This window comes from Arvicanthis niloticus, chromosome 6 (assembly GCF_011762505.2).
Source record: "Arvicanthis niloticus isolate mArvNil1 chromosome 6, mArvNil1.pat.X, whole genome shotgun sequence".
NCBI lineage: Eukaryota > Metazoa > Chordata > Mammalia > Rodentia > Muridae > Arvicanthis > Arvicanthis niloticus.
The window spans coordinates 52,600,716-52,624,898 of record NC_047663.1 but is presented as its reverse complement, the minus strand read 5'-3'; the positions used below and the strand labels follow the sequence as shown (position 1 = coordinate 52,624,898).

The 24,183-nt window shown below is 47.5% G+C and overlaps 1 protein-coding gene across 2 annotated transcripts; it reads right to left on the bottom strand.

Moving 5' to 3' along the window:
- Positions 1–12,172: 12,172 nt before the first annotated feature.
- On the bottom strand, positions 12,173–23,722 carry LOC117711372 (polyunsaturated fatty acid lipoxygenase ALOX15B-like). Of its 2 annotated transcripts, XM_034506976.2 has the most exons (14): positions 23,522–23,722; positions 23,215–23,437; positions 22,849–22,930; positions 20,146–20,268; positions 18,002–18,105; positions 16,755–16,927; positions 16,400–16,546; positions 16,091–16,294; positions 15,153–15,239; positions 14,853–15,022; positions 14,566–14,687; positions 14,366–14,466; positions 14,118–14,288; positions 12,173–13,677 (listed from the first exon to the last, which is right to left on the bottom strand). In XM_034506976.2, exons 1-14 carry the CDS (start codon positions 23,666–23,668, stop codon positions 13,498–13,500), a joined length of 2,034 nt encoding a protein of 677 aa, XP_034362867.1. In that variant the 5' UTR covers positions 23,669–23,722; the 3' UTR covers positions 12,173–13,497. The 2 variants fall into 2 exon arrangements, with proteins under 2 accessions (XP_034362867.1, XP_034362868.1); XM_034506977.2 differs by lacking the exon at positions 15,153–15,239.
- Between the last annotated feature and the right edge of the window lie 461 nt (positions 23,723–24,183).

Below are 24,183 nucleotides of genomic sequence, written 5' to 3'. Positions count from 1 at the left end.
CCAAGCAGCAGAGGTAAGTGTGTGACAGTTTGTCCAATGTGCACTCCTCTCTGCCTTGGCTCCTCACACAAGCCAACCTGCTGAGGGGAGGGAGATGGACTCCAGCTGCTGATTCATGCTTGTCTAAGTTGAACAAGACAGTTCTAATCTCTGCCACTTCAGCTTTGAGCTGCCCCAAGAGGACCACAGGATTGATGGCTTTCTGTCTATTCTTTGTGACTCCTGTAGAGTTGACTTCACCCTTAAGGTCCATGGTTTTATGTTGGTTACAGGGTCAGCTCTGCACCAACCAACATGGACAGAAGGCTGAGGAGCCTGTGGTCTTAAGTGGTTTTAAGGCGACAGCAGTGCATCTGCGTAGGCAGGGGCGGTCACTCTACCTGGTTACCTGACTGGAAATGGGAATGGGTGGTTCCCTTTGACAGGTGTAGGGTAGCTATTCCCAGACTAAGATCTAGACTGCATGTTCTCTGATAGCTAAATTTAAGAGACCTGAGTTAGTAAAGCAGATTCATGTAGGCATAAATTTTTTGCAACCTACTTTTAGTAAAGGTTCAATGTCTCCTCTTGCCCACCACCTAACAGGGTTAGTGGAAGAGAAAAGTTATTAGGATATGGGGGAAGTGGACCTGTTCAGCAATAGTTCTTTGGTGGTGAGCTTGATCTTCTTGGGCAGCAATTCAGCCCTGTAGCAAACACCAAATACGACTCAGCAGCTGCAGATCAGTCCTCTAGGCAGGCAGACACCAGGCAGGAACCAGCAGCTACAGTCCAGTCCCTTCAGCAAGAAGGCACCAGGCAGCTGTAGTTCAATCCTGAAGAAACCGCTAGGCTCACCAACCAGCCTGAGGGGAAGCCACAGAAGCTGCAAACCACTGCTGGGATCTCACAAGCAGTCTTGGGGGAGTTTCTCTCAATGTTGGAGTTATCACAGGTTGAGCTCAACAACGGTATGTAAGGTGAACGAATACATGCATGTTGTTAGTGAAGAATAACAAACCAATGCTCAGTGCTCACCTCCCACTGCCTGTGGGGTCATATTTCAACTCCTTCATCAAGATTCTGTTCCCGTGTCTGCTATATCCAAACATCCCTTCACCCCTGTCTGGTCCAGGAAAACAGTTTTTCATGTGTCTGCTTTAGCAAGACATCCTTTCACCCGTGTGCCCCAGCAAAACATCATTTTGTATAACTAACTTTCCAAAGAACTAATAGTTTCTACTTTAGATTTAAGGAAAAATTCATCAACATTCTAGGGTGTTCAAATCTTTTTGTTTGTTTATTTCTTTTTTTTTTTTCTGTTTTTTTTTTTTTTTTTTTTTTTTTTTTTTTTTTTGAGACACACTTTCTCTCTGTAGTCCTGGCTGTCTTGGAATTCTGCTGTGTAGACCAGGCTGGCCTTGTTCTCACAGAGATCAGTCTGCTACTGAGATTAAAGATTGCTGCCAAAATCTTAAGGAAAGATTGTGTAGCTGTGAACTACTTGACCATGTAGGAAGTGGTATCTTTAGAACTGAGAGTGCTGGGGAGGGTGGTGAATGTCCTTCTTACAAAAGGATTCAGAAAACAAGCTTTCAAGGCAAAGAGGAAGGATACCAGGGGACAAAACTAACTCTGGGAAGAACAACAAAGGAGCAGCCTGCTTACAGAGTCAGTAAAGGGACAATGACAGGGCAGACAGTGGTCACAAAGGGAGCAAGGACACCCTAAGGAGCTGGGGTGTGCCAACACAGGAGGACCAGAGGCTGAGACATGGGTACAGTCACTAAGGATCACTAGTCTGGGCAAAGACATGATGTGGTGGTGGCTTCTGCCAAGCTAGGTCCCTCCATCAGTATGATGTAGGTAAAGCCCCTGCTGAGAGGGGTCTGGGCAATCCTGTGAATGATGGGAGCTGAGGACCAATCAACAAGAAAATCTCAAAGAGGACATAGTCCTTCTTCTCCCATATCCCTTGAGCTGATGGGCAGAACCCAGGTCCCCAAACTGAATGTTTGTGGATTGCAGTGAGGCAGGCAAGCACAGGAGACAGGTTAGTGCCCTGAGACTCCCATTAGGTTTGGGGCTGATCCACAGCATTTGCAATTAGTGCACTTGGTATTGTAGTCTCTTCATGGGCATGTGTTATGTACACACACCCCTCTCCAAACAACACATCTACCTCAGAGCCCACTCAGTTCCTACCTGTCTGAGGCTGCAACCACTCCCATCGCTGAACAATAATCCCCCCCCCACTCCCCTCGCCCCGCCCTTCCCAGAATAATCAAATTTTGACAAGTTCCTATTCAAATGTATCCTTAAAGTACCTGGACTAGAAGGGCTGATCTGGCCTGAACTGATCCTGGGGGTGCTTGTAAAACTTTCTCTTCTAGTAAACTTCAGGGACAACCCCCCCAACCCCCCATTTACCATCTTATGCCTATGATGAATTGGGGATGCATGTGATTGGAATCAGATGCATTATGGGAAGGAACATGAGCAGTAGGAAGAATGAATATAGGACCTAAAGTACCAATGAACATAGAGAACCTCTGGGTCTGGTGGTCCATGCCTTTAATGCCAGTACACAGGAGGCAGAGTCAGGCAGATCTCTGTGAGTATGAGGTCTGGTCTGCAGAGTGAGTTGCAGGACAGCCAGGGCTGTTACACAGAAAAACCTTGTTTCAGAAAAACAGAACCAAAACAAATAACAAAAAAGAACATAGAGAACCAACTAAGGCTTCCTCCTTCATAACCAATCCCTCCATCTCGTGACCCCAAGAAGGAGGCTCTAAACTTCAAACTAACTTCAAACTAAACTCTGGGCCCTTGAGTACTCTCCCGCACATGGTCTCCTGGTGGTCTTCACAGTGCTTCTCTGTGGTTTGGATGAGGATGGTTTGAATTGCTGTGGCACAGCTGGTGCTGATGTTTTGGGGGGAAACATGGGAGACTTTAGACTGCAAAAGTGGTTGATATAAGTGGTGTGTAATGGGACTTTTTGTAGAATCTTTGAGGACAGTGGTACTGAGAGCCTCTAAGGACTGCCCATGCCCAGCTCAAGAGGCTTCTGAAGGAAGAATATTAGCTACTGCGCTAGAGATGGGTTTTGTATTATTTTAGCAAAGAATGTGGCTGCCTTCTGCCCTTGTCCTAAGGCAAAATCTTTCTTGTCTTAGCTAGACTGACAGGGCCCTCAGGTGATTGGAGCAGACAGACTTGATGGAGCTTACCTGGCTGCAGGTAGCTCTGTGGTTGAGAGCCTACATAGCAATTGCTAAGCAGCTGTTCTCACTGTAGCCGTGGTAGAGATTCCGCGTGCTGTTGGGTGGTGTGGGTCTCTCAGAAGTGGTGGGAGACTGGAATGGATGGTAGAACCCCTGTAACATAACATTCCCAATGCAGTTCAATGTGGGTTCTTAGAGGAATGGCTTTTAAACTGGGCTGTGAGTATAATTCACCCATGGAACATTTGCTTAGATTTCTATCTACCACAAGTGGGTGGGGGTGGATCCTTAGAGAATGCATAACTATCCTGTTCAACACCCTACAGCAGTGGTTCTCAACCTTCCTAATGCTGCAACCTTTCAATACACTTCCTCATGCTATGGTTACCCCACAACCTTAAAATTATTTTTGTTGTTACTTCATAGCTTTAAGTTTGATAGTTTGAATCATAGTTTAAATATCTGTGTTTTCTTTTTTTTTATTAGATATTTTCTTTATTTACATTTCAAATGTTATCTCCTTTCTGGGTTTCCCCTCTGCAAACCCACTATCCTATCCCTCCTCCCTCTGCTTCTAAGAGGGTGTTCCCTCCCCCCACCCACTCACTCCCACTTCCCTGTCCTGGTATTCCCCTACACTGGGGCATCAAGCCTTCACAGGACCAAGGACCTCTCCTCCCATTGATGCCCCACAAGACTATCATCTGCTACCTATGCATCTGGGGCCATGAGTCCCTCCATGTGTACTCTTTGGTTGGTGGTTTAGTCCCTGGGAGCTCTGGGGGTGGGGGTGGGGGTCCTGGTTGGTTGATATTGTTGTTCCTCCTATGGGGCTGAAAACCTCTTCAGCTCCTTCAGTCCTTTCTCTAACTCCTCCATTGGGGACTCCTTGCTCAGTCCAATGGTTGGCTGAGAGCATCCAGCTCTGTATTTGTCAGGATCTGGCAGAGCCTCTCAGAAGACAGCTATGTCAGGTTCCTGTTAGCAAGGACTTCTTGGCATCCACAATAGTGCCTGGGTTTGGTAACTGTATATGGGATGGATTCTCAGGTGGGGCAGTATCTGGATGGCCTTTCCTTTGGTCTCTGCTCCATGCTTTGTCTCTGTATCTCCTCCCATGGATATCTTGTTCCCCCTTCTAAGAAGGAGCAAAGTATCTGCCCTTTGGTCTTCCTTCTTTTTGAGATTCATGTGGTCTATGAATTGTATCTTGGGTATTCCAAACTTTGGGGCTAATATCCACTTCTCAGTGGGTACATGTCATGTGTGTTCTTTTGTGATTGGGTTACCTCACTCAGGATGATATTTTCTAGTTCCATCCATTTGCCTAAAGAATTTCATGAAGTCATTGTTTTTAATAGCTGAGTAATACTCCATTGTGTAAATGTACCACATTTCTGTATCCATTCCTCTGTTGAAGGACATCTGGGTTCTTTCCAGCTTCTGGCTATTATAAATAAGGCTGCTATGAACATAGTGGAGCATGTGTTCTTGTTATATGTTGGAGCATCTTCTGGGTATATGCCCAGGAGTAGTATAGCTGGATCCTCAGGTAATACTATGTCCAGTTTTTTGAGGAACTGCCAGACTGATGTCCAGAGTGGTTGTACCAGTTTGCAATCCCACCAACAATGGAGGAGTGTTCCTCTTTCTCCACATCCTCGCCAGCATCTGCTATCACCTGAGTTTTTGATCTTAGTCCTTCTGACTAATGTGAGGTAGAATCTCAGGGTCATTTTGATTTGCATTTTCCTGATGACTGAAGATGTTGAACATTTCTTTAGATGCTTTTCAGCCATTCAGTATTCCTCAGTTGAAAATTCTTTGTTTAGCTCTGCACCCCAGTTTTAATAGGTTTTTTTTTTTTTTTGGTTCTCTGAAGTCTTACTTCTTGAGTTCTTTGTACATATTGGATATTAGCCCTCTATCAAATGTGGGATTGGTAAAGATCTTTTCCCAATCTGTTCGTTGCCGTTTTGAACTATTGACAGTGTCCTTTACCTTACAGAAACTTTGCAATTTGATGAGGTCCCATTTGTCAATTCTTGATCTTAGAGCATAAGCCATTGGTGTTCTGTTCAGGAACTTTTCCTCTGTGCCCATGTGATTGAGGCTCTTCCCCACTTTTTCTTCTATTAGTTTCAGTGTATCGGGTTTTATGTGCAGGTTTTTAATCCACTTGGACTTGAGCTTTGTACAAGGGGATAAGAATGCATTGATTTGCATTCTTCTACATGCTGACTGACAGTTGAACCAGCACCATTTGTTGAAAATGCTGTCTTTTTTCTACAGAATGGTTTTAGTTCCTTTGTGACCATAGGTGTATGGGTTCATTTCTGGGTCTTCAATTCTGTTCTGTTGATCTATGTGACTGTCTCGGTACCAATACCATGTAGTTTTTATCACTATTGCTCTGTAGTACAGCTTGAGGTCAGGGATGGTGATTCCCCAGAAGTTCTTTTATTGTTGAGAATAGTTTTCTCTATCCTGGGTTTTCTGTTATTCAGATGAATTTGCAAATTACTCTTTCTAACTCTATGAAGATTGAGTTGGAATTTTGATGGGGATTGCATAGAATAATATCTGTTTTCTTTTTTTTTTGTTGTTGTTGTTTTGTTTTGTTTTTTCAAGACACGGTTTCTCTGTGTAGCCCTGCTGTCCTGGAACTCACTCTGTAGACCAGGCTAGCCTCGAATTCAGAAATCCGCCTGCCTCTGCCTCTGCCTCTGCCTCTGCCTCTGCCTCTGCCTCTGCCTCTGCCTCTGCCTCTGCCTCTGCCTCTGCCTCTGCCTCTGCCTCTGCCTCTGCCTCTGCCTCTGCCTCTGCCTCTGCCTCCCAAGTGCTGGGATTAAAGGCATACACCACCACTGCCCAGCCTTTGTGTTTTCTAATGGTATTAGTTCATCCCTCATTGAAGGGTCATTTGTCTGCCAAAGGGGTCATGACCCGGAGGTTCAGAACCATTGACATGTTTTTCCTTTACCCTTGTATTGCCCCAGGTAACTCTGTCTGAGTCACCTTCCACTCTCTGACCACTATAAGAACCAAATGTCTGGAGGCCTCTGCAAACATAAGCATGCCTTGCTCTAAATCTGCAACTGTTTCCAACAAGTCACATGATTTTCTTATACATGTTTCTACTGACTAGTTTTATGCCACCTTGACTCAAGCTAGAGTCAGCAGAGAGGAAGAAGCCTCAACTGAGAAATTGTCTCCATCATATCCAGCTGCAGGCAAGCAGGCAGGAAAGGAGCTCCTCGGGCTGCTTCTCCCCCACTAACAACTTGCAGACACAGCTTTTCCTCTCCCCACCTTTGAGGAAGACATTTGCCTACTGTTGTCCCAGGCAACTTGTGTTTCCTTGGGAATTTAATCCTGTCAGGTTCTGCCCCTTCTTTATAGAGTCTATGATCTCAGGACAATTACAGCCCTGACACTCATTGAGTAACTAACCTGTAACAGAGGCATGTCATACAACTGCTCTGAGCCCCTGTTCTCAGCTGGAAAATGGAGTTACAGTGGCCCCTGACTCACTGGTTCTGGAGACTATAGAGTGAGTTTTCTCAGGACTACTAGTCCTAGGCTCAAGCCATCCTGCTGTAAACCTTTTACAAAGATTTCCCCCTCCCACCAGGCACAGTCTTTCTTATACTCTGCTCTGTTCCCATTAGATACAAAACGGTGTTTCTCTGAAACCCCATCCACTGTCTCTCCCTCAACACTGGTTTCTTCCCTTCATCATGTGATTTGGCTCAAATCTCTCCAATCTTCACAAAAGCACAAATCTCTACTTGTAGACCCCTTCCTGGTTTCTGACTTGATAAGGAATATCACAGCTGTTTGGCACAGGGCTTTTATTGGGCCATCTCAGGGAACACTGAGTCCCGGGAGGACCAGTTTCTGGGACCAGCTCCCATTTGGGGGAGAATCTTAGATCATCCAGTTCAACCACTTTTATGCACATGGGTGTTACCCATACTCCAATACCACCATAGCCTAGGGGACTCTCCCAAGATGGAAATCTGGTCTAGACCTGTCCTCTAAGGACCAGAATCCATGATCAGCTGTATTGAGGATACACTGTTTGGCAGACTTCCTTCCTCAGCTTCGTTTCCTGATGAAGTCTATTTGGAGCCTTTGACTGTGAGCTTTAATGTCCTGAGGTCTTAGAGCACTTGGGGTCACCATTGCCCTCCTATTCCCCAAATTAGGCAGAGAGTAAGGGAGGGACCTCTGTTTGCTAACCTGACCTGGAGTGGAGGCTGAGCTGAGAGGAGACAAGCCTAGAGACCAAGGGGAGGGCCCTGCAAGCAACATGCATGGACCCTGTGTGGCCTCAAGTCAGACCAGACAGTGATGGCGGTGACAGGTTGTTTGATGGAGTCAAACAGCTCTGATCAGGTGTTCAGGACCCAGAGAGACAGCTGGAGACTGAGCACTGGTTACTGATGAAGGGAATGGGGCTGAGGCAGAGGCAGAAGGTGGGTGGACATTTATTTGCTTCACTTGGTGGTTTAAGGGGAAGGTGTGGGAGAGCCTCCTGCCGAGCTTGCACTTTACTCCAGCAGACCAGTTTTTGGTCAACATGAAAAGACCATGAGAGCTTTGTAGTGTGGAAAGCTGTTTTATGTGACATTTTACAATGATGTGGGTGGGCAAGATTGCTCAGGGACAAAGGTGTTTGCCACCAAGTCTAAAACCCTGAGTTCCATCCCTAGGACCCACATAATGGAATGGAGAACTAAATTCTCCAAGTTGTCCTCTGACTTCCACACAGTTGCTGTGGCACAAGTGTGTGTGTCTCTCTGAGTGTGTCTGTGTGTGCTTGTGTGTGTTAACAAGTCATGCTGAAGGGGTAGCCCATTCATCGTCCTTCAGTAGCTGCCAGTGTTTCTGGAACAACCCTCCCCCACGCACCACCACACACACACACACACACACACACACACACACACACACCAGAACCCTAGGATGCTCACACCCGATATGGGAAGTGATGTTGGATTTGCATAGAACCAATGCTCCTCCTCCCATACAGTTTAAGCCATCACTTAATTACTCGTAATATGCACTTCAATGTCAATGCCATGTAAATAGTAGTCACACTGTGTCCTCAAGGAACAATCACACACAAACATGTCTGTTCACATTCAGGGTTTAGTATAGACACAAACCTCACAGGCCTAACTAGATAGTAGGGAGCAGATTGTCAATGATATAACACTTTCAGCCAGGCGGTGACGGTGCACATCTTTTAATCACAGCACTTGGGAGGTAGAGGGAGGTGGATCACTGTGAGTTTGAGGCCAGCCTGGTCTACAGTGCAAGTTCTAGGACAGGCAGGGCTACACGAGAGAAATCCAACAACAACAACAGGAACGACAGGAACAAAAGAACAAAACCCCAAACCAACAAGCAAAAAAAAAGAATATAACACTTTCAGGACTGGAGAGGTGCTTATCAATTTAAAATTCTTGTTCTTGCAGAGGACCTGGGTTTGAGTACCAGCACCCATGTGGTGACTCTCAGCTCTCTGTAATTCTAATTCCAAGGGATCAGAAGTCTCTGACACCAGTCTCACACACACACGTACATATGTATACATATATATTTATATGCATGTATGTATGTGTATGCATATGTATGGATGCATATGCATACACATTTTTAAAAAACCAACATTTTTCCTCAGTTGTATTTGACTGGATTGAGGGTGCTGATCCTACAGCTAAAGAAGGCTGACTGTCTATTACTTCTGCTATAATAAGGTGTTAAGTTTTTCCTGTGGCCAAAGAATTAGAAAAAGGACCCACACCTAAAACAATTAAGTCCTGAGAACTCCACATTCTATAGAGAATCTGGCTACCCTACATGGTCTGCTATGCCAAGGACTTCTGAGCATTTTGGAACTGTCCCTGTCCTAGTCTGTGTCCTCCCTTCCCAGTCTTCATGGTAGGGTTAGGTCTGGGGGAGGGAAGGAGGAGTAGGCGAGAGGCAGCATTCCCTTCATCCTGTAAGTGGCTTCTCAGGAAAACGCACTTATCTAGTGTGCTTGGCACAAGCTAGAGTGTCTGAAAGGAAGAGACCTCAATTGAGAAAAATGCCTTCATAGATCCAGCTGTAAGGCATTTTCTTAATTAGGGTTTGTTAAGGGAGGGCCCAGTCCATTGTGAGTGTCCTGTCCCTGGGCTGGTGGTCCTGGGTGCTGTAGCAGGCCGAGCAAGCCATGATGCACAAGCCAGTAAGCATCTCCATTTCATGGCCTCTGCATCAGCTCCTGCCTCCAGGTTCCTTGCCCCACTTGAGTTCCTGTCTTGACTTCCATCACTGAAGGACTGTGATGTGGAAGCATAAGCCAAATAAGCCATTTCCTCCCATCATGCTTTTGGTTACAGTGTCTCATCTCAGTAATAGAAACCCCTAACTAAGATATCTAGGGTGGAGGCATCTTCCATCACAGAAAGTGGGTACATCATTTCTGCCTCCCTGGAGTTGTTCCAGGGCACAGAGGGCTTGAAAAGAGGGCATCCTAGTCTAGTTGGCTGAAGTCTAAGAAGTGGGGCTTGGGAATAGTTCCTGCAGCAGCTCGTGAAAGAGGACCAATCAGAGTCTGACTTGAAACTGGTTCTGCCCAGGCTTCCCTGGCAGCCATGCATGCTGCACCCAGGCAGTTCTGTACTGTCTCATCTGAGGGTTCCCAGTAATGAAGAAGGATGAAACCCAACCCCAAGGAATCGCAGGAAGTACAAAATTCAATGTAAATGTTGGAAGGTTGCCCAGTTTTCAAGATGTTACTTGCGTATGTATGTATGTGTGTGTGTGTGTATAGCCAGGGCCTCGATGCTTATCTCTAGCTGGCCTGGATGTTTATAGCAAGCTGGCCTTGAACTTGCAGAGATCCACCTGCCTTGATCTCCTGAATGTTACAATTAAAGGCATGCACCATCACACCCAGCCAGTGTTTCTTTTATTAAAGACCATCTTCAAGTTGGGTGTGATGGTCCACTTGCCTTGAATCCCGGCATAACTGTGCAGGGGTCCAGGCAGGAACTTAAGCATACAAGAGACCATGCGATTTCAAATTTTTACTTTCTTGGAGCACTCACTTCTTGCATTTGTCCAATCTGGGCAAGGACAGACACTTAGAAACATCAGCAACTGAGCCAAAGGCAGACTAGAAATTTTCCCCAACTGCTGGCCAGTCAAGCATCTGCTGTGTTTTTTTCCGCTTTAGAGACGAGAAGCAAGGTTCTAGAGATCACATGATGCCACCTCATGATTTTCTTCTTCTTACTAAGCAACCACAGTGGGACAAAAATGAAATTAGGGGCTACTAATTTCTCCCTCAGGTCCCTGGCAGGCAGGACTAGGAGCAGGAGGATGCATGATCTCAAGTAGGCTGAACATTTGAAGGCAACTTGTGGAAAATAAAGTATGGTCATATCTCACCACTCAAACCTTCCCATGGTCTTACTGCAAGGACCAGGACTTGCAGTTTTGATCGTGGTCTTAACAAAGAAAAGCCAAGTGGTCACAAAGCAGGAAAGTCTCTGTAAATGACACAGTATCCTTGACAGCCACACCAAAGCTGAGTCTAAATGCTCAGACTATTCCTGCATCTTGAACTCACCAGGCATAGAACCATCAGCAGGGCAAGACTACCAGTCTGGAGGGTGGACAGTGAGAGGGGACATTTCTGGGAGGGACCAAACATCTTTAGTTGGAATGGGTGTGTCTCTGGGATGTAGACATTTGCATGCCCTGTCAGATGCTGTGTTCCCAAATATCATAGGTATTGCCTAGTCTCATCTTGGGAGCCAAAGGGGAGATGTGTCTCCACACCAACTTCCTTGTCAAGGATTAGTCATTCTGTTTCCAAAGGTGTCAGCATGCTGCTGTCAGGGGTCTACCCGACTGCATTGCACCCTTACCTGCTTTATTTCAACTTAGAAATGACAAGCCATTCCCACCCCAGGTCCTGACATTTTCTTGTTATGTTTCCAGCATCCACACCAGTTATTCCCAATGGCTGGGTCAGCTGGTCCTCTGTGGAGTCACTTTGTTGTGTCTGCATCTTGCTGATACACCTTAAATTTCTCACAAGCACAACTCTCTTGGTGTTTCTCCTTTTTACAAATGGATTTAATATTTTGTTTGTTTGTTTGTTTTTTCAGACAAGGTATCCCTGTGTATCCCTGGCTGGCTGGCCTCAAACTCACAGAGATCCTCCTGCCTTAACCTTCAAAGTGTTGGGATTAAAAGTGTACACCACTACTGCCTGGCCACACTGCCATTTCTTCTGCTTGTGTCTATTGGATTCATGGATTGGATTGGATTGGATTGGATTGGGTCATAAAGAGCAACTGAGGCATGGCACTCAGAGAGGCCATGGAAGGCCATTGGAGAAGGTGCAGTCTAAGTTGTAGTTGATGGCCCAGGATTGATGGGTCATGCAAAGGGTTTGAGGCTTGGTACCATGAAGAGAGCCTATGAGAGGCTATCCGTGAAGCCCAGTTACAACAGAAGACCCCAGTGTAATGGAGATGCCAGTACCATGGGATGATCACCAAGAACAGCAGCAGCAGTGGAGTGGATCAACCTGAGCTTAGAGTGCTACAGAGGACAGAGCTGGAGAAGTGATGCCAGCCCTTTGGAGAAGCCCAGAAGATCATGTGTGGATCCCAGACATTGAAACAAGAAGCTGTAACATTGAAGTTGCCTTAGAGACCCCAAGATGTTTGAGATTCCAGAGCTGTGGGCTATCTGCTGAGGAAAGCTGCTAACAGGGAGTGGAACCAGCCCAGGAAAAAGAAGTTTGTTACAGTCAACAAAGATAAAAAAGGAGTTGGAGATCTGAAGACCACTTTGACCTCAATCATAGAGATTTGGAGTTTGGAGTTTACCCAGCTGGTTTCCTGTCTTGCTTTGGGGATTACAGTTAAGTGATTGGATGAATCTCAGAAGAGTCTTTGAACTTTGAACTTTTAATATTGTTGAGACTGCTATAGACTATGGGGACATTTGAAGTTGGACTAACTAGTTTTTGCATTATGCTATGTTTAGGTATGGCCCCCATAGACTCATATGTTTGAACAAGCCTATGGGGACAAGGGAGTAGAAAGTGATGATTTATATAACCTTGGTCCAGGGAGTGGCACTATTAGGAGGTGTGGCCTTCTTGAAGTAGGTCTGTCACTGTGGGTGTGGGTTTAAGACCCTCATCCTAGCTACATGGGAGTCAGTCTACCACTAGCAGCCTTCAGATAAAGATGTAGAACACTCAGCTCTACCTGCATCATGCCGGCCTGGATGCTGCCATGCTGCTGCCTTGATAATGGACTGAACCTCTGAACCTGTAAGCCAGCCCCAATTAAATGTTGTCCTAATAAGAGTTGCCTTATTTATATTATCTTTTCACCGCAGTAAAAACCTAAGACAAGAGTGTACATGAAATATTGGGATTGTATAATGAAGAAGTACTTTAGATGGCATGGCATTAGAAGTTTGTTAATATTTTCTAATTCTCTGGAAATGAGGCCTGGTTTACACTTAAGGGGAAGCGTTGGAGAACAGGTAAACTATAAATGGTAGTATATACGTCTCTCTTTAAAACCATAATTTTTATATATATTGGTGTTTTCCCAGCATGCCTGGAGTCCTCATGGCCACAAGAGGTCTCTGGAATTAGAATGACCACATGGCTGTAAGCTACCCTGGTCTTCTGGAAGAGCAGCAGTGTTCTTCTGCACAGAGCCATGCCTTCACCCTGTCCTTCTCTTTGTGCCTGACTCTAGGAATCCCTTCTCAGAGCTGAACAATTTCAGTGTGAGGTCATAGGTCATGATGGACCACCTCTGTGGTAGACTTTGGGTTGATCTACTTCCTGTGTTGCTGAGAAGTCTGCCTTTGTGTCAGGTGACTGTGAGATCTCATTGGATGTGAGCCATAGACCTGGGTTCAGTGCTTCTGTTACAGTCCATGGTTAGTGGCATACACAGCAAAGCAACTAGCAAAGTCCTTCAGAGCTAAAGCTCAGGGGCTCCAAACATTTTGATGACTCTCTGGTGTGAGATCCCGTGTTCTGTAGGAGTTTAGGTTTGTCTGTTTTTATTTTATTAGGGCCGTGTGTGTGTGTTTCAGGGGTGAGTAAGATGGGGCTTGGTTGTCGGGGAGAAGCATGTGGTGACCTGTATTATTTTGAAAGACTACTTTCTCTCTGTGACACGTAGCCTGGAGAGGCATGGTCAAGAGTTCTATATGTCACATGGGACCGACCGGCTTGTGCATTATTTTAGATGGAGACACTGTTCTCAATGAGGGGAGGATCTAGGTAGGTGTAGGGCAGTGCCAGGCTTTGGTTCCTCTTCCTGATGCCCTTGGAGATCTGGATGAGCTTTCTCTGGAAGGCAGCCACGCTTCTCCGTGGGGCATCCTCTGTGAAGTGTTCATCTGGATAGTGGCCCAGAGGCCTCTGGGGACCAATCACAAGGTTGAGGTGCTGAGGTCTCCATCTTCTGAGCAGCTGCAACCCACCACGGCTGGCTATACCCACAGTTTGTCCCTGGGCCCAGTCACCTTACACAGTCCTTGGTTGAGCCTCACCGTGTCTCTACCCTAAGCCTTTTCCTAAATGACAGTGAACTGTCAGCAATTAGACTGTTTCATATGAAGATTTAAAGGAGCATTTAGTCCCACGCTTCCATCACTGATGAACGTGAGTTGGATACTTGATCATCACCTGAAGATGATTGAAAGTCATGTATCAAGAGCTAAAAGGTCACTGGGAAGATTTAGTGAGGTGTGTGTGTATGTGTGTGGTGGGGATCAGGGTTGAGTTTGGGCCAGGGAGTGTAAACAATAGATCCTTTCTTATCCAGCCTAGTGTGGCCTGACTCTCAGCTCCCTACTTACACGGTCTCCAGGCTCCTTGCTTAGTAGCCAGAGGGCAATGATGTGATAACATGTGGCATTGACTGCTGGGAGCGTGGCTATGAAACTCTCAGGCCGAGCCTGGCCTTTGGAAGTCGGTGGTGGCAGCTGCATGGTAGGTGGCAGATTGGGCATCCAAGCACAAGAGTCAAACTGAAGGCAGAGAAGATAAAATGAGACCAAGACTCTGGAGCTCTATCACAATGGCTGTAGGCCTGACCTTTCTTTACCTGGCCTGCACTGACAGCTGCATGCTTGGCTGAGCAGGTGAATATCACCATGGTGACATACTGGACCAGGGCTTCCTGGGTATCCAACAAGGAGGGCATACCTGTTGGAAGAACTGGGCTGGGGTCAGGCATCCTGGGGAACTGAAGACCTGACAGAGAGGCTAGGGTGATGCCATGCCCAAGGGCTAAGGTGCCTGTACCTGAGCTTTCTCGGCTGAGGAAGCCCTCAGAGAAGATCTCCCTCACCCAGGCCTGGAGCTCTTGGTCATCTCTGACAGATGCATCACTTGGGTAGTAGATGCTGACTATCTCAGAGACGAAGCTACAAGGAATACCTGGATTTATTCCCTGACTCCAAACTCCTCTGTGAGAACCACCCTTGCCCAGGGTAACCCACATAAGCCCACCTGTTGTGAACCTCTCCAGTGCACCCCATCTCCTGCCCAGGCTTTCTGCCCAAGTGGCTTCCTGGTAATGGTTCCCTCACCTCTTTATTGCCCCCCAGATCTGCATCCCATCATCTCGGTAATAGTAGCCTGGGATGTCTTCCATGTCTCGGGCTCGGATATCTTCAGGGAAACACAGGACAGAATAGTTCAGCTGCTCCATGTTTCTCTTTATCAGCTCAGAGAATCCTCCAATGCCAAGGCCTGTGGACTGAGGGAGAGAACTTCTGGCTTCAAAAGCAGGGGCAGCAGAGGTACTAGGGTAACAGGGGTCACACCCACCCCAGATCTCCATCTTCTTCAGACTGAAGAGAGCCCAACCCTCCAAAGGCAGCTCCTACCTTGTCGACCACCTTCCCAGGGGCAATGAGCAGCTCACGGGCGAGTGTGTTAATGTACAATGTGTACCGAATGTGAGGAATCAACAGCTGGAAGGAGATGGCAAAGCTGGGGAGCCCAAACCTGTCCCCACAAACCACTCACCCTGTGAGTCACACAGAAGGAGTCAGCAAGGACAGGAGGGTGCAGTTTGTGACAGCGTTCCCTGCCCAGTGAAGAAGGCTAGGCCCCATAGCATCTTGCCTAAGGCTTTCCAGCAGGCCTTTTCTTCCCTCTGACCAGATCATTTTGTCAACTGAGAACCTTGGGAACATCCTGGGATTTCCCATCCCTGTGGCAGGCAGAGCACCATGAACAGCTGGGCTGGGGCCTGGCCATGTGGAGCTGTTCCTCACAGTGCACCTCAGAGAAGCAGGTGCTGCAAGTCAGTCAGATGACCCAGAGTGAAGAGCATAGAGCAGGCCCCTTGGCCTTCAAGGGTCGCATTTGTTACTTCCACCAAGCTAACATTTCTCTGAGAAGGCAGGGCTTCCCCTCCCAGGGAGCCTTACACTCTCTGATTTATGCATGCTTAGACATTCTCTTGGGCCCTGGATATGGCCTTACTCTGTGTTCTTCTGTCAGAATGGGAGCCCTGCATCCAAGCCTGGGAGGATAAGGCCAACTGAGCAAAGGCCACTTAGAAGAGGCACCATAGGACACGGCAAAATCCAAGCAATCTATGGGATTGGAGAATATATATATATATATATATGAATGACACCTTACGTGTTTTGAGAAAGGGTCTCTGTGTAGTATCCCTGGCTCTCCTGGAATTGTGCTATGTAGACCAGGTAGGTCCCAGAGTCATTGTGATCCTTCTGCCTCCGCCCTCCAAATGCTAGGATTAAAAGGTGTGTGCTACCATGTCTGGCTTGAGCCAACTTGTTGAGCCACTGACCTTGAAGAGAGGGTGACATTGGGGCAGCTGGCGCAGTGTGGCCAAGGCAAACACTTCTGGAATCAGGTGGGCATGGAACAGATGTGTGACAGCCTCATGGATAGAAAACTCAGCATTGCGCACCCAGGTCTTGGCCAGTAGCCAGTCCCACTTGTCATCGCTGGGCAGGAAGATGGGGTTGTCTGGCCCAGGAGTCTGTTTGAGCTGGTGGGCAAGGCCAGCAGGGAGGCAGCCAGTGTCAGTATCTGTCAACCACTCAGTGGTACCCTGTACTTTGCCATTGCCCCTGTCCCCTGCCTTCTTACAGACCTGGACGGCGATGGGGAGCAGGGGTCCGGACCCTGAGCTCTGGTATAATAGGGTCATTGGGGCTGCAGAGAACTGAGGCTTTCCATTGATGACATTGGTTTGGACTCCAGAAAGAATGCCATGGTCCACCAAGAACAGGGAGCCCTTCTGCAGGAGAAAAGGGAGCCATGACTGCACCTGGCTTCCTGAAGCAAGGGCAGGTAGCAGGAAGAAGACCCAGGGTTACCCAGAAGTGCATTCTGAGAGTTGGTTCTTGGCATGCAAAGCATAGTTGACCACTCTGTCTCAAGTAGGGGGATGGGCCTGAAGAATCTAGGGTAGGGTTTACAGAGCTTACAGTCTGGGCTCCACCTACCTCCAACTCAGCCTGCAGACTGGCCCCAGGGCCTAGCACTGGGGCCACCATTTCATCAGTGACAGGGAAGTTCTTTGGGAGGCTGTGGCAGCGGCGAATCAGGACTGGGTTGAGGCCATTTAGGAACTGGGAGGCGAAGAAGGCATCTTCCTGCCAGTGTGCAAACACATACTCTGCAGAGGGGGAAGGGAAAGGGAAGAGGGGACCAGTCACAGAGGCTCCCACAGGTCTCCTCCTTACTTGCATGAGGGAATTGTGTTTTGTCCCTACTGGGTACCTATTCATTTCTGAGAGCTACCTCCCCTGACCCGTTGGATTTGGTTACCAAAGATCAAATCTTCATCTCAGCCCATCATCATGCTGTCTATACTATCATGCCATCTGATGCTAGCCTGTGTGGCTCACTAGCCTCAAATGCAAGATAACTGTGGGGTCTTCTCTAGGTCAGCCTCTGCTTCCTTCCTGCCATCCCATAGAATGGCAAGTTGTCCAGCTGACTGTTCATGGCAGAGCCTAGAATCTCCCTCGGTAGCAAATTCCTTCTCCTCTCCATCCGTGGTCTCTCTGCCCATCTGTCCACTTCATCCCTACATAGCCACAGCCTTGATGAGGCTACCAACTGCTGTCCTCAGCTAGAGCCCCATGGCTGATAATCCTGCAGGCCTTTTGCCTCCAACCCCCTCCCCCACCGAGCACATTTAGAATCATTCCCAGCTGGTGGCTAGCCCCTATCCCCTAGCCCCAGACTGTCCTTAGGAAAGCCCCATTCTTCTGTCTTCATGACCTTCATCTTTCCTGTTCTCAATCCTTAAAGAATTTTTTGGCCCTATAACTCATCCTCAGTGTTAACACCCACTGAACCCCTGTTAGAGCTTCCCGGGATATGCTGAATACTAGGGTGGGTACCTCTGTCACCTAATTCTGAAGTGAACAAGCCAAGGAACAGTAATGATATGATTTTAAGTCTTATTCAAAACCACATCGTGATTTCACTGTGAGGCCTGAGTCCACAGCCCCGACCATAGTTTATGGATAACAGATGGACTAGGTCAAGGGTTCCCTCTGCCTATCACCTCTTTTGTGTCTAGGGGAACTAAGTCTAGAAGGAAGGACAAGGAGCTTGGCTGAAGTCACAAGGTGAATTGTTGCTCACAGTTAACTACTTAATGGATTTTGTTCGAGCCTCCTGGCAGAGATGGGAACTGATATCCCAGAGAGAACTTAGGATCCTGGCCACAGTGGCTCACCTGCTGCTGGAGTCTTATGGAAGTTAAACATCCTTCTCATCTCCCTCAGACTCCTCCAGAGTCCCGTGCGGTCCAGGAGCCCTTTGAATTTCAGCTCTGCAATCCTGATGGAAGATGTGAAGTATGAGATAAGGTACTAGGCCCCAGGAGACCCTCCTCTATCTCTCTGAGGTAGTCAGTGCCCCAAGGTAGCCACTGTCCTGTAGGACAGGACACTATTCCTTAGGCAGGGCTGAGTGAATTCTATAAGTGAAGTAAGGAACTGAGGAGAAGAGAGAGTGTAGGACTGTGGGCAATGACAGGGAGGCATCCTCACTGTGTAAGCTGAATAAACCCTTTGCTCCCCAACTTGCTTCTTGGTCATGCTGTTTGTGCAGGCATAGAAACCCTAAGAGAAATTGGTACCAGGAATGAGATGTTCCTGTGGCAACCTCACCATGTTTTGGGGAGGATTGTGGAAGAACTTTGTAACTTTGTGCTAGAAGAGTCATTGGGATGTTAAGAGCTCTGTGGGATGTTCTGTAGGAGCTTGGAAGATAATGTTGAGAACAGTGCAGAAGATGGACACCTGGCTTGTGAGATTTCAGAGGGAAGATTAAAGACTCTTATCAGGGCTCTTGCTATTTTGACTGTGAAGATTTCTGTGGTTTTGGTTAGCTGGGGCTGAAGAATCAGCTGTGATTAACAAGATTCTAGAACTACTAATGCGAAACCTTTGCATTATTGGAACTGTAGATGCTGGTTAGCTGGACCTAAGAAATTAGTAATGATTAACAAGAGACCAGCAGCCAGGCAGTGGTGGCGCACACCCTTAATCCCAGCACTTGGGAGGCAGAGACAGGTGGATTTCGGGGTTCGAGGCCAGCCTGGTCTACAGAGTGAGTTTCAGGACAGCCAAGACTACACAGAGAAACCCTGTCTCGAAAAAACCAAAAACAAGAGACCAGCATCACTCAGGTGAAATCTTCTGGGAAGTGTTTTCTGAAAGCACAAAGGTTGTCTTCCAGAGATAGCCAAGGTTGTACTTTGTGCTGCAGCTGGACTTGGTAATATGTAAGAGTCACCCAGGTGGTACTGGTTTTGAAGGCATGAAGGGGTCATGAAGAACAGCTGAGGCTTGGCACTGTGAGAGGCCATGGAAGGCCATTGGTGAAGGTGCAGCCTCATTTGCAGTTGATGGTCCAGGACTGAAGGAGTCATGCAAAGGAGTTGAGGCTTGGCTTCATGAAGAGGGCTTATGAGAGGATATTGATGAAGCCTAGTTGCAGCAGAAGACCCCAGTGTTTTGGAGATGCCAGTACCATGAGATGACCACCAAGAACAGCAGCAGCAGTGGAGTACAAACAGTTGGAGCCTAGAAGACAAGGTGTGTGCTACAAAGGACAGAGCTGGAGAAGTGACCCAAGACCTTGGAGTAGCCCAGAAGATTGTGAGTGGTTCTGAGACATTAGATGGTTGGAGTTTGATTTTACTTTAGATTGAGACTGTGCCCTGATATTTTTGCCTCTGGAAGGAAGGAAGTGTTTTAGTGCGCCCACAGTTAAGAGAGTTTAAATTGTAAAAAGACTTGGAATTTTAAAAGATATTGGATATTTTAAAGGGTTTGAAATTTTAATATGTAAAAAATTTTAAACACTGTGGGATTTTAAAGTTATTTAGATCATGGGGATGAATAAGAAAGTAAGTGTTGAGGCTTACTAGTGATGTGTTTGTGTGTCAAGTTGACAAGGGGTCAATTGCACTGGCTGGTTTTGTGTGTCAACTTGACACAAGCTGGAGTTATCCTAGAGAAAGAAGCCTGCCTTGAGAAAATGCCTCCATGAGAGCCAGCTGTAAGGCATTTTCTCAATTAGTGATCAAAAATAAGAAGGCCCATTGCGGGTGATGTCATCCCTGGGCTGGTAGTCCTGGGTTCTATAAGAAAGCAAGCTGAGCAAGCCAGGGGAAGCAAGTCGGTAAGTAACATCCCTCCTTGGCCTCTGCATCAGCTCCTGCTTAGTGACCTGCTTGATTTTCAGTCCTGACTTGTGTTGGTGATGAACAGCAATGTTGAAAGTGTAAGCTGAATACACCCTTTCCTCCCCAACTTACTTCTTGGTCATGATGTTTTATGCAGGAATAGAAACCCTGACTAAGACACTCACGCAGAGTGGGCTTTAAAGAAGAATTTGGCGTTTTTCATCGCAGAATACTTGATGTTGAGGTCCAAGTCTTTCACAGTCTCGTGGTCAAGGCAGTGAGGCCAGCCTTCGATGTATGTCTTCCAGCTGGAAGGGGGACAGGTGAATCAGCAGCAGCAGCCTTAGGAGCCCTCGATTGAGACAGAAGAATCCCTGCCCCAGGGGACCCTGGCCACAGCTAGCTCCTTCTGCCAGCAGGGGCTTTCCTGAGACCCTCCCTTCCCCTGTGCTCACTGGGTTGGTGGAAGCTACATGTCCCCACAGGGAGACTTCTAAGCACCTGACCCAACTAGGGTCAACTGGAGGAATTTGAGGTTGGAGCTGAGCCAAAGCCCTGGGGTGTCTTAAGTATGTGAATGTTGGGTCTGGGACCTAGGAAGAGTGGGAATCCAGAAAAGCAGAGGGGAAGGAGGGAGGGAAGGAAGGAACTTAACATTTGGTGCTTGTGTCATTTAAAAAATAGCCTTTTAGAGTTGAGGCCAACACAGTTAGACCCTTTTTCTAATCAAAACAAATTTTAAAAGGCTGGGAACATGGCTCAGCAGTAGAGCACCTGCCTGGGATGCACAAGGCCCTTGGTTCAATCTCCAGTATAAAAAGTAAACCTAAAGGACTGGAGAGATGGCTCCGTGGTTAGAGCACTGTCTGCTCTTCTAGAGGTCCTGAGTTCAATTCCCAGCAGCCACATGGTGGCTCATGACCATCTGTAATGGGATCTAATGCCCTCTTTTGGCATGCAAGTATATATACAAATAGAGCTCTTGTGTATAAAATATACTCTTAAAAAATAAAACTAAAAAAAGTAAAACATAAACATTAAAAAGTTACTGCCCATCATCAAGCCTAACATGTATTTGACCTCCACATGCAAACCATGATTGTGTACATGCAGACACACAATTTAAAAAAATATAATTACAGGGTGGTTTCTTTTTCTGTGGTTTTGTTTTGGATTTTTGAGACAGGGTTTCTTTTTGTAGCCCTGGCTATCCTGGAACTGGCTCAGTAGACCAGGCTAGTCTCAGACTCAGAGATTAGTCTACCTCTTGCCTCCAGAGTGCTGGGGATTAAAGCACCACTGCCTGGCACACATTTTTAAAAAAAAAATAATGAAAATAATAAAATTAAGAGGGCCAGGGATATAAAACAGCAATGTGTGTTCACTCAGAATGCAACGGACTTAGATTCAATAACCAGTATCCAACAAACAATTTAGTAATGAAACATGTTTTATATTTGAGCCTTTGATGTCAAAGGACAGTTTGCAATTTAAGTGTCCTGCCACCAGATGGTGGCCAAACTCTTTGTCTCAAGCAACCCAGCGCTGGCTTCATCTGGGGAATCTTGGTAGGAGGCAGATTCTCACTTAGTAGGTATGAGGAGGGCCTGAGTGCTTGCCTTCCCTGACTGGCACCCAGAAGATGCCAGTGCTGGAGTCTGAAGTCTCACTTTAATCATAACTGCAGAGGGTCCAGGCAGAGAGAACAGACAGGGAACAATGCTAACCACACACATTTAGGCAGGGCTTAGCATTCATGTTTTGAGTGCTTTTATTTTCTTGGTGGTGGTGGGGGGCTGGGTCTCAACTAAACTGAGCCTCCAGTTCACTTCACAGCTATTGGTGATCTTGAATTCCTGATCCCCCTGCCTCCATCTCAAAAATGATGAGATTATAGGTATGTCTTATGCGATCTGGTACATGTGGTGCTCGTGATCATCTTTAAGGATTTATTGGTTACATGCTCTACCCACTAGGCTACAGACAGAGCCCTACTTTTGTCTTTTATATTAAACACAGTGCTGAAGAAGAAGCCCACAGCCCTGAATGCAGAATTAGACTCCCAGGTCTTACCAACCCCATTCTTAATCATTCTCTTTTGTTTTCCTAACAATTCAAACTGAGAAGAAAACACAATCAAAGAGAGAAGACCTCCCAGCTCCTTTTCTTAGGATCTAGACTGGTCCTGCATCACCAAGGATATAGATTTCAACACCTGCCCCTCTCCTCTGTCTGCTGCTGTGAGATTTAGTGTCATGGCTTTCATGACAGAAATCAAATCACCAGGAACCAAAGGAGCCTGTGCTTGCTCAGTGTCCAGAGACCTAGGGCAAAAGCAGGGGGCCCAGGATTTGGAAAGCAACCAAGACTAAGGGCACCAGGCGGTTTTGAAAATGTCCATCTGAGTACAGTTGCTGATTTTACCCCTGTGAGCTCAGCATGTAGGAAGCTCTCTGCTCTGACTCTCAATGCTGAGCAGGCAAGGCAGAAGAGAAGGCACCCCTGTCTGAGAGTGTCTCTGTGGCCTAGGGATGTTTCAAGGTCCCCCTTAGATGCCCTGAGTTCTGCCTCTATTTATGGGGGAAAGCAACAACCCCTCCAGTGAGATAAAAGGAGAGGCAAAAGCAACACCACCACAGAGTGAGCTGGAGAAGGCATAAGTCTCAGGGCAGGGTTGTTTCAGCAGGGGGTTTCAAACTTCAGTGAGTGGCAGAGTCAGCTGAAAGGCTTGGTAAGATGCAAGTCTCTCTGCTCAGCGCCCAGGACAGAGACAGAGGTCCTGCAAATCTGCTATGCTAACACTGCTGTCCCTGGGGTTAGTCCTTGATTTGGCTGCTTCCCATCCCATTAGTGAGTCCTCCGGCAGGGGTCACTATCTCCCTCCTCACCTGTACATCTTCTGCCTGGTCTCCAGCTCCTTCTGGCGCTGATCCTGCAGTACAGGGTGGTGGTCTTGCCAGGACACCTTGGCTACCGGGGTGGAGGTGGGGGTGGATGGAAAAGATACTCTCCTGATCGCTGGCTTCAGACATTCTCCCTCTGGCTACTGTCTATCCTCCAGTCCCCTCACCCCGCGTACATTTCTTCCATTGCAAGCTGACTGCCATCACCTCTGCTTCTGCCAGCCCCCTCCTTCTTCTTCTGCCCCTTCCTGGTGTCCACACCAGTTCACCTCTCCACTCCCCAAGCCTAGGTACCTTACCCTGCTGTGCGCCTCCCGCAGCCTCAGCCAGTTCCAGCCCCCACCCCCTCACCTGCTCCCTCTCTCAGCACCAGCTCCCCTGCCCCTTCCAGCCACTGATAACAGGGGAAGCGAAGTGCAGCCCCAGGTAGCCACTCCAGCTGGAACCAGCAGCAGAACCAGGCATCAGGAGGGAGAGACAGCAGAGGGAGGGGCGCCTCCGGGGGTGCCTTGTGTACTCGCAGCATCAGTACAGCGCCAACGTCGTGGGGGAGTGTCACCTCGAAGTCTTCTTCCTAGGAAAGGCTGTTTAGTATGCTGAGGACGATCCTCTGGCTACCTTCCCCACAGTCACCATTGCCTGCTCCCCCAAAACTCACAGCACCAGCGTTGAACTCCTTGCCCAGATGGTCCAGAGGTACTAAGGGGCTCTCTCCGTGGGTTCCCACGATGCTGACAGACACTTTGTCCCATGTGCCAGCTCCACAGGCCTCGCCAGTGGATACTCTCAGCCTGAATTTAGCCATCCTCCTGGCCAGTCTGGCTCTCTACTGCAAGCTGGAGTACCTGGCTGGGTGGCTTAACCTCAGGGATGCCCCGCCCACCAACCCAGGTTAAGGAAAAACCCTGTTTGCCACCCGCTGGGTTCCTGGTCAGCTTCTTTGCCACCTGCAAGAGCTATAGAATTCAGGGCAAAGAATAGGTGGGTCGACAGACTGAAACCTGGAATGACAGTGGGTGGCACTGAGACAGGGAGATGACTCCAGTCCCCAGGGTGAGTTCCACGCCCAACTGGGAAGTGGGGTACAAGTATTAAGTTTATTTATGTGCTGTCTTAGCTTTAAATGTGTGTGAGGATCCACTTCCCTGTTCCTATAACTCTTCTCACTTTTTTTAACAACTGATTTTGAGAGCCATCCCTGGCCAGGACTATTAGATGCTGCCACCACAGGTCCAGGCAAGACTCCAGCTTTGCCTGCCTCTTTGCTAAGGTCAAGCACAAGGGGGAAAAGACATTCAGATGCTCTGTGCATGTATTAGA

Excerpts from the sequence above, each read along its gene's own strand:
- LOC117711372 (XM_034506976.2), bottom strand. The coding sequence starts at position 23,668 with ATGGCTAAATTCAGGCTGAGAGTATCCACTGGCGAGGCCTGTGGAGCT. Across the intron at positions 18,106-20,145 it reads TTCTTTAAAGCCCACTCTGC|GATTGCAGAGCTGAAATTCA; the intron begins GTGAGTGTCTTA and ends ATCTTCCATCAG. Across the intron at positions 15,023-15,152 it reads CTGGGAAGGTGGTCGACAAG|TCCACAGGCCTTGGCATTGG; the intron begins GTAGGAGCTGCC and ends TCTCTCCCTCAG.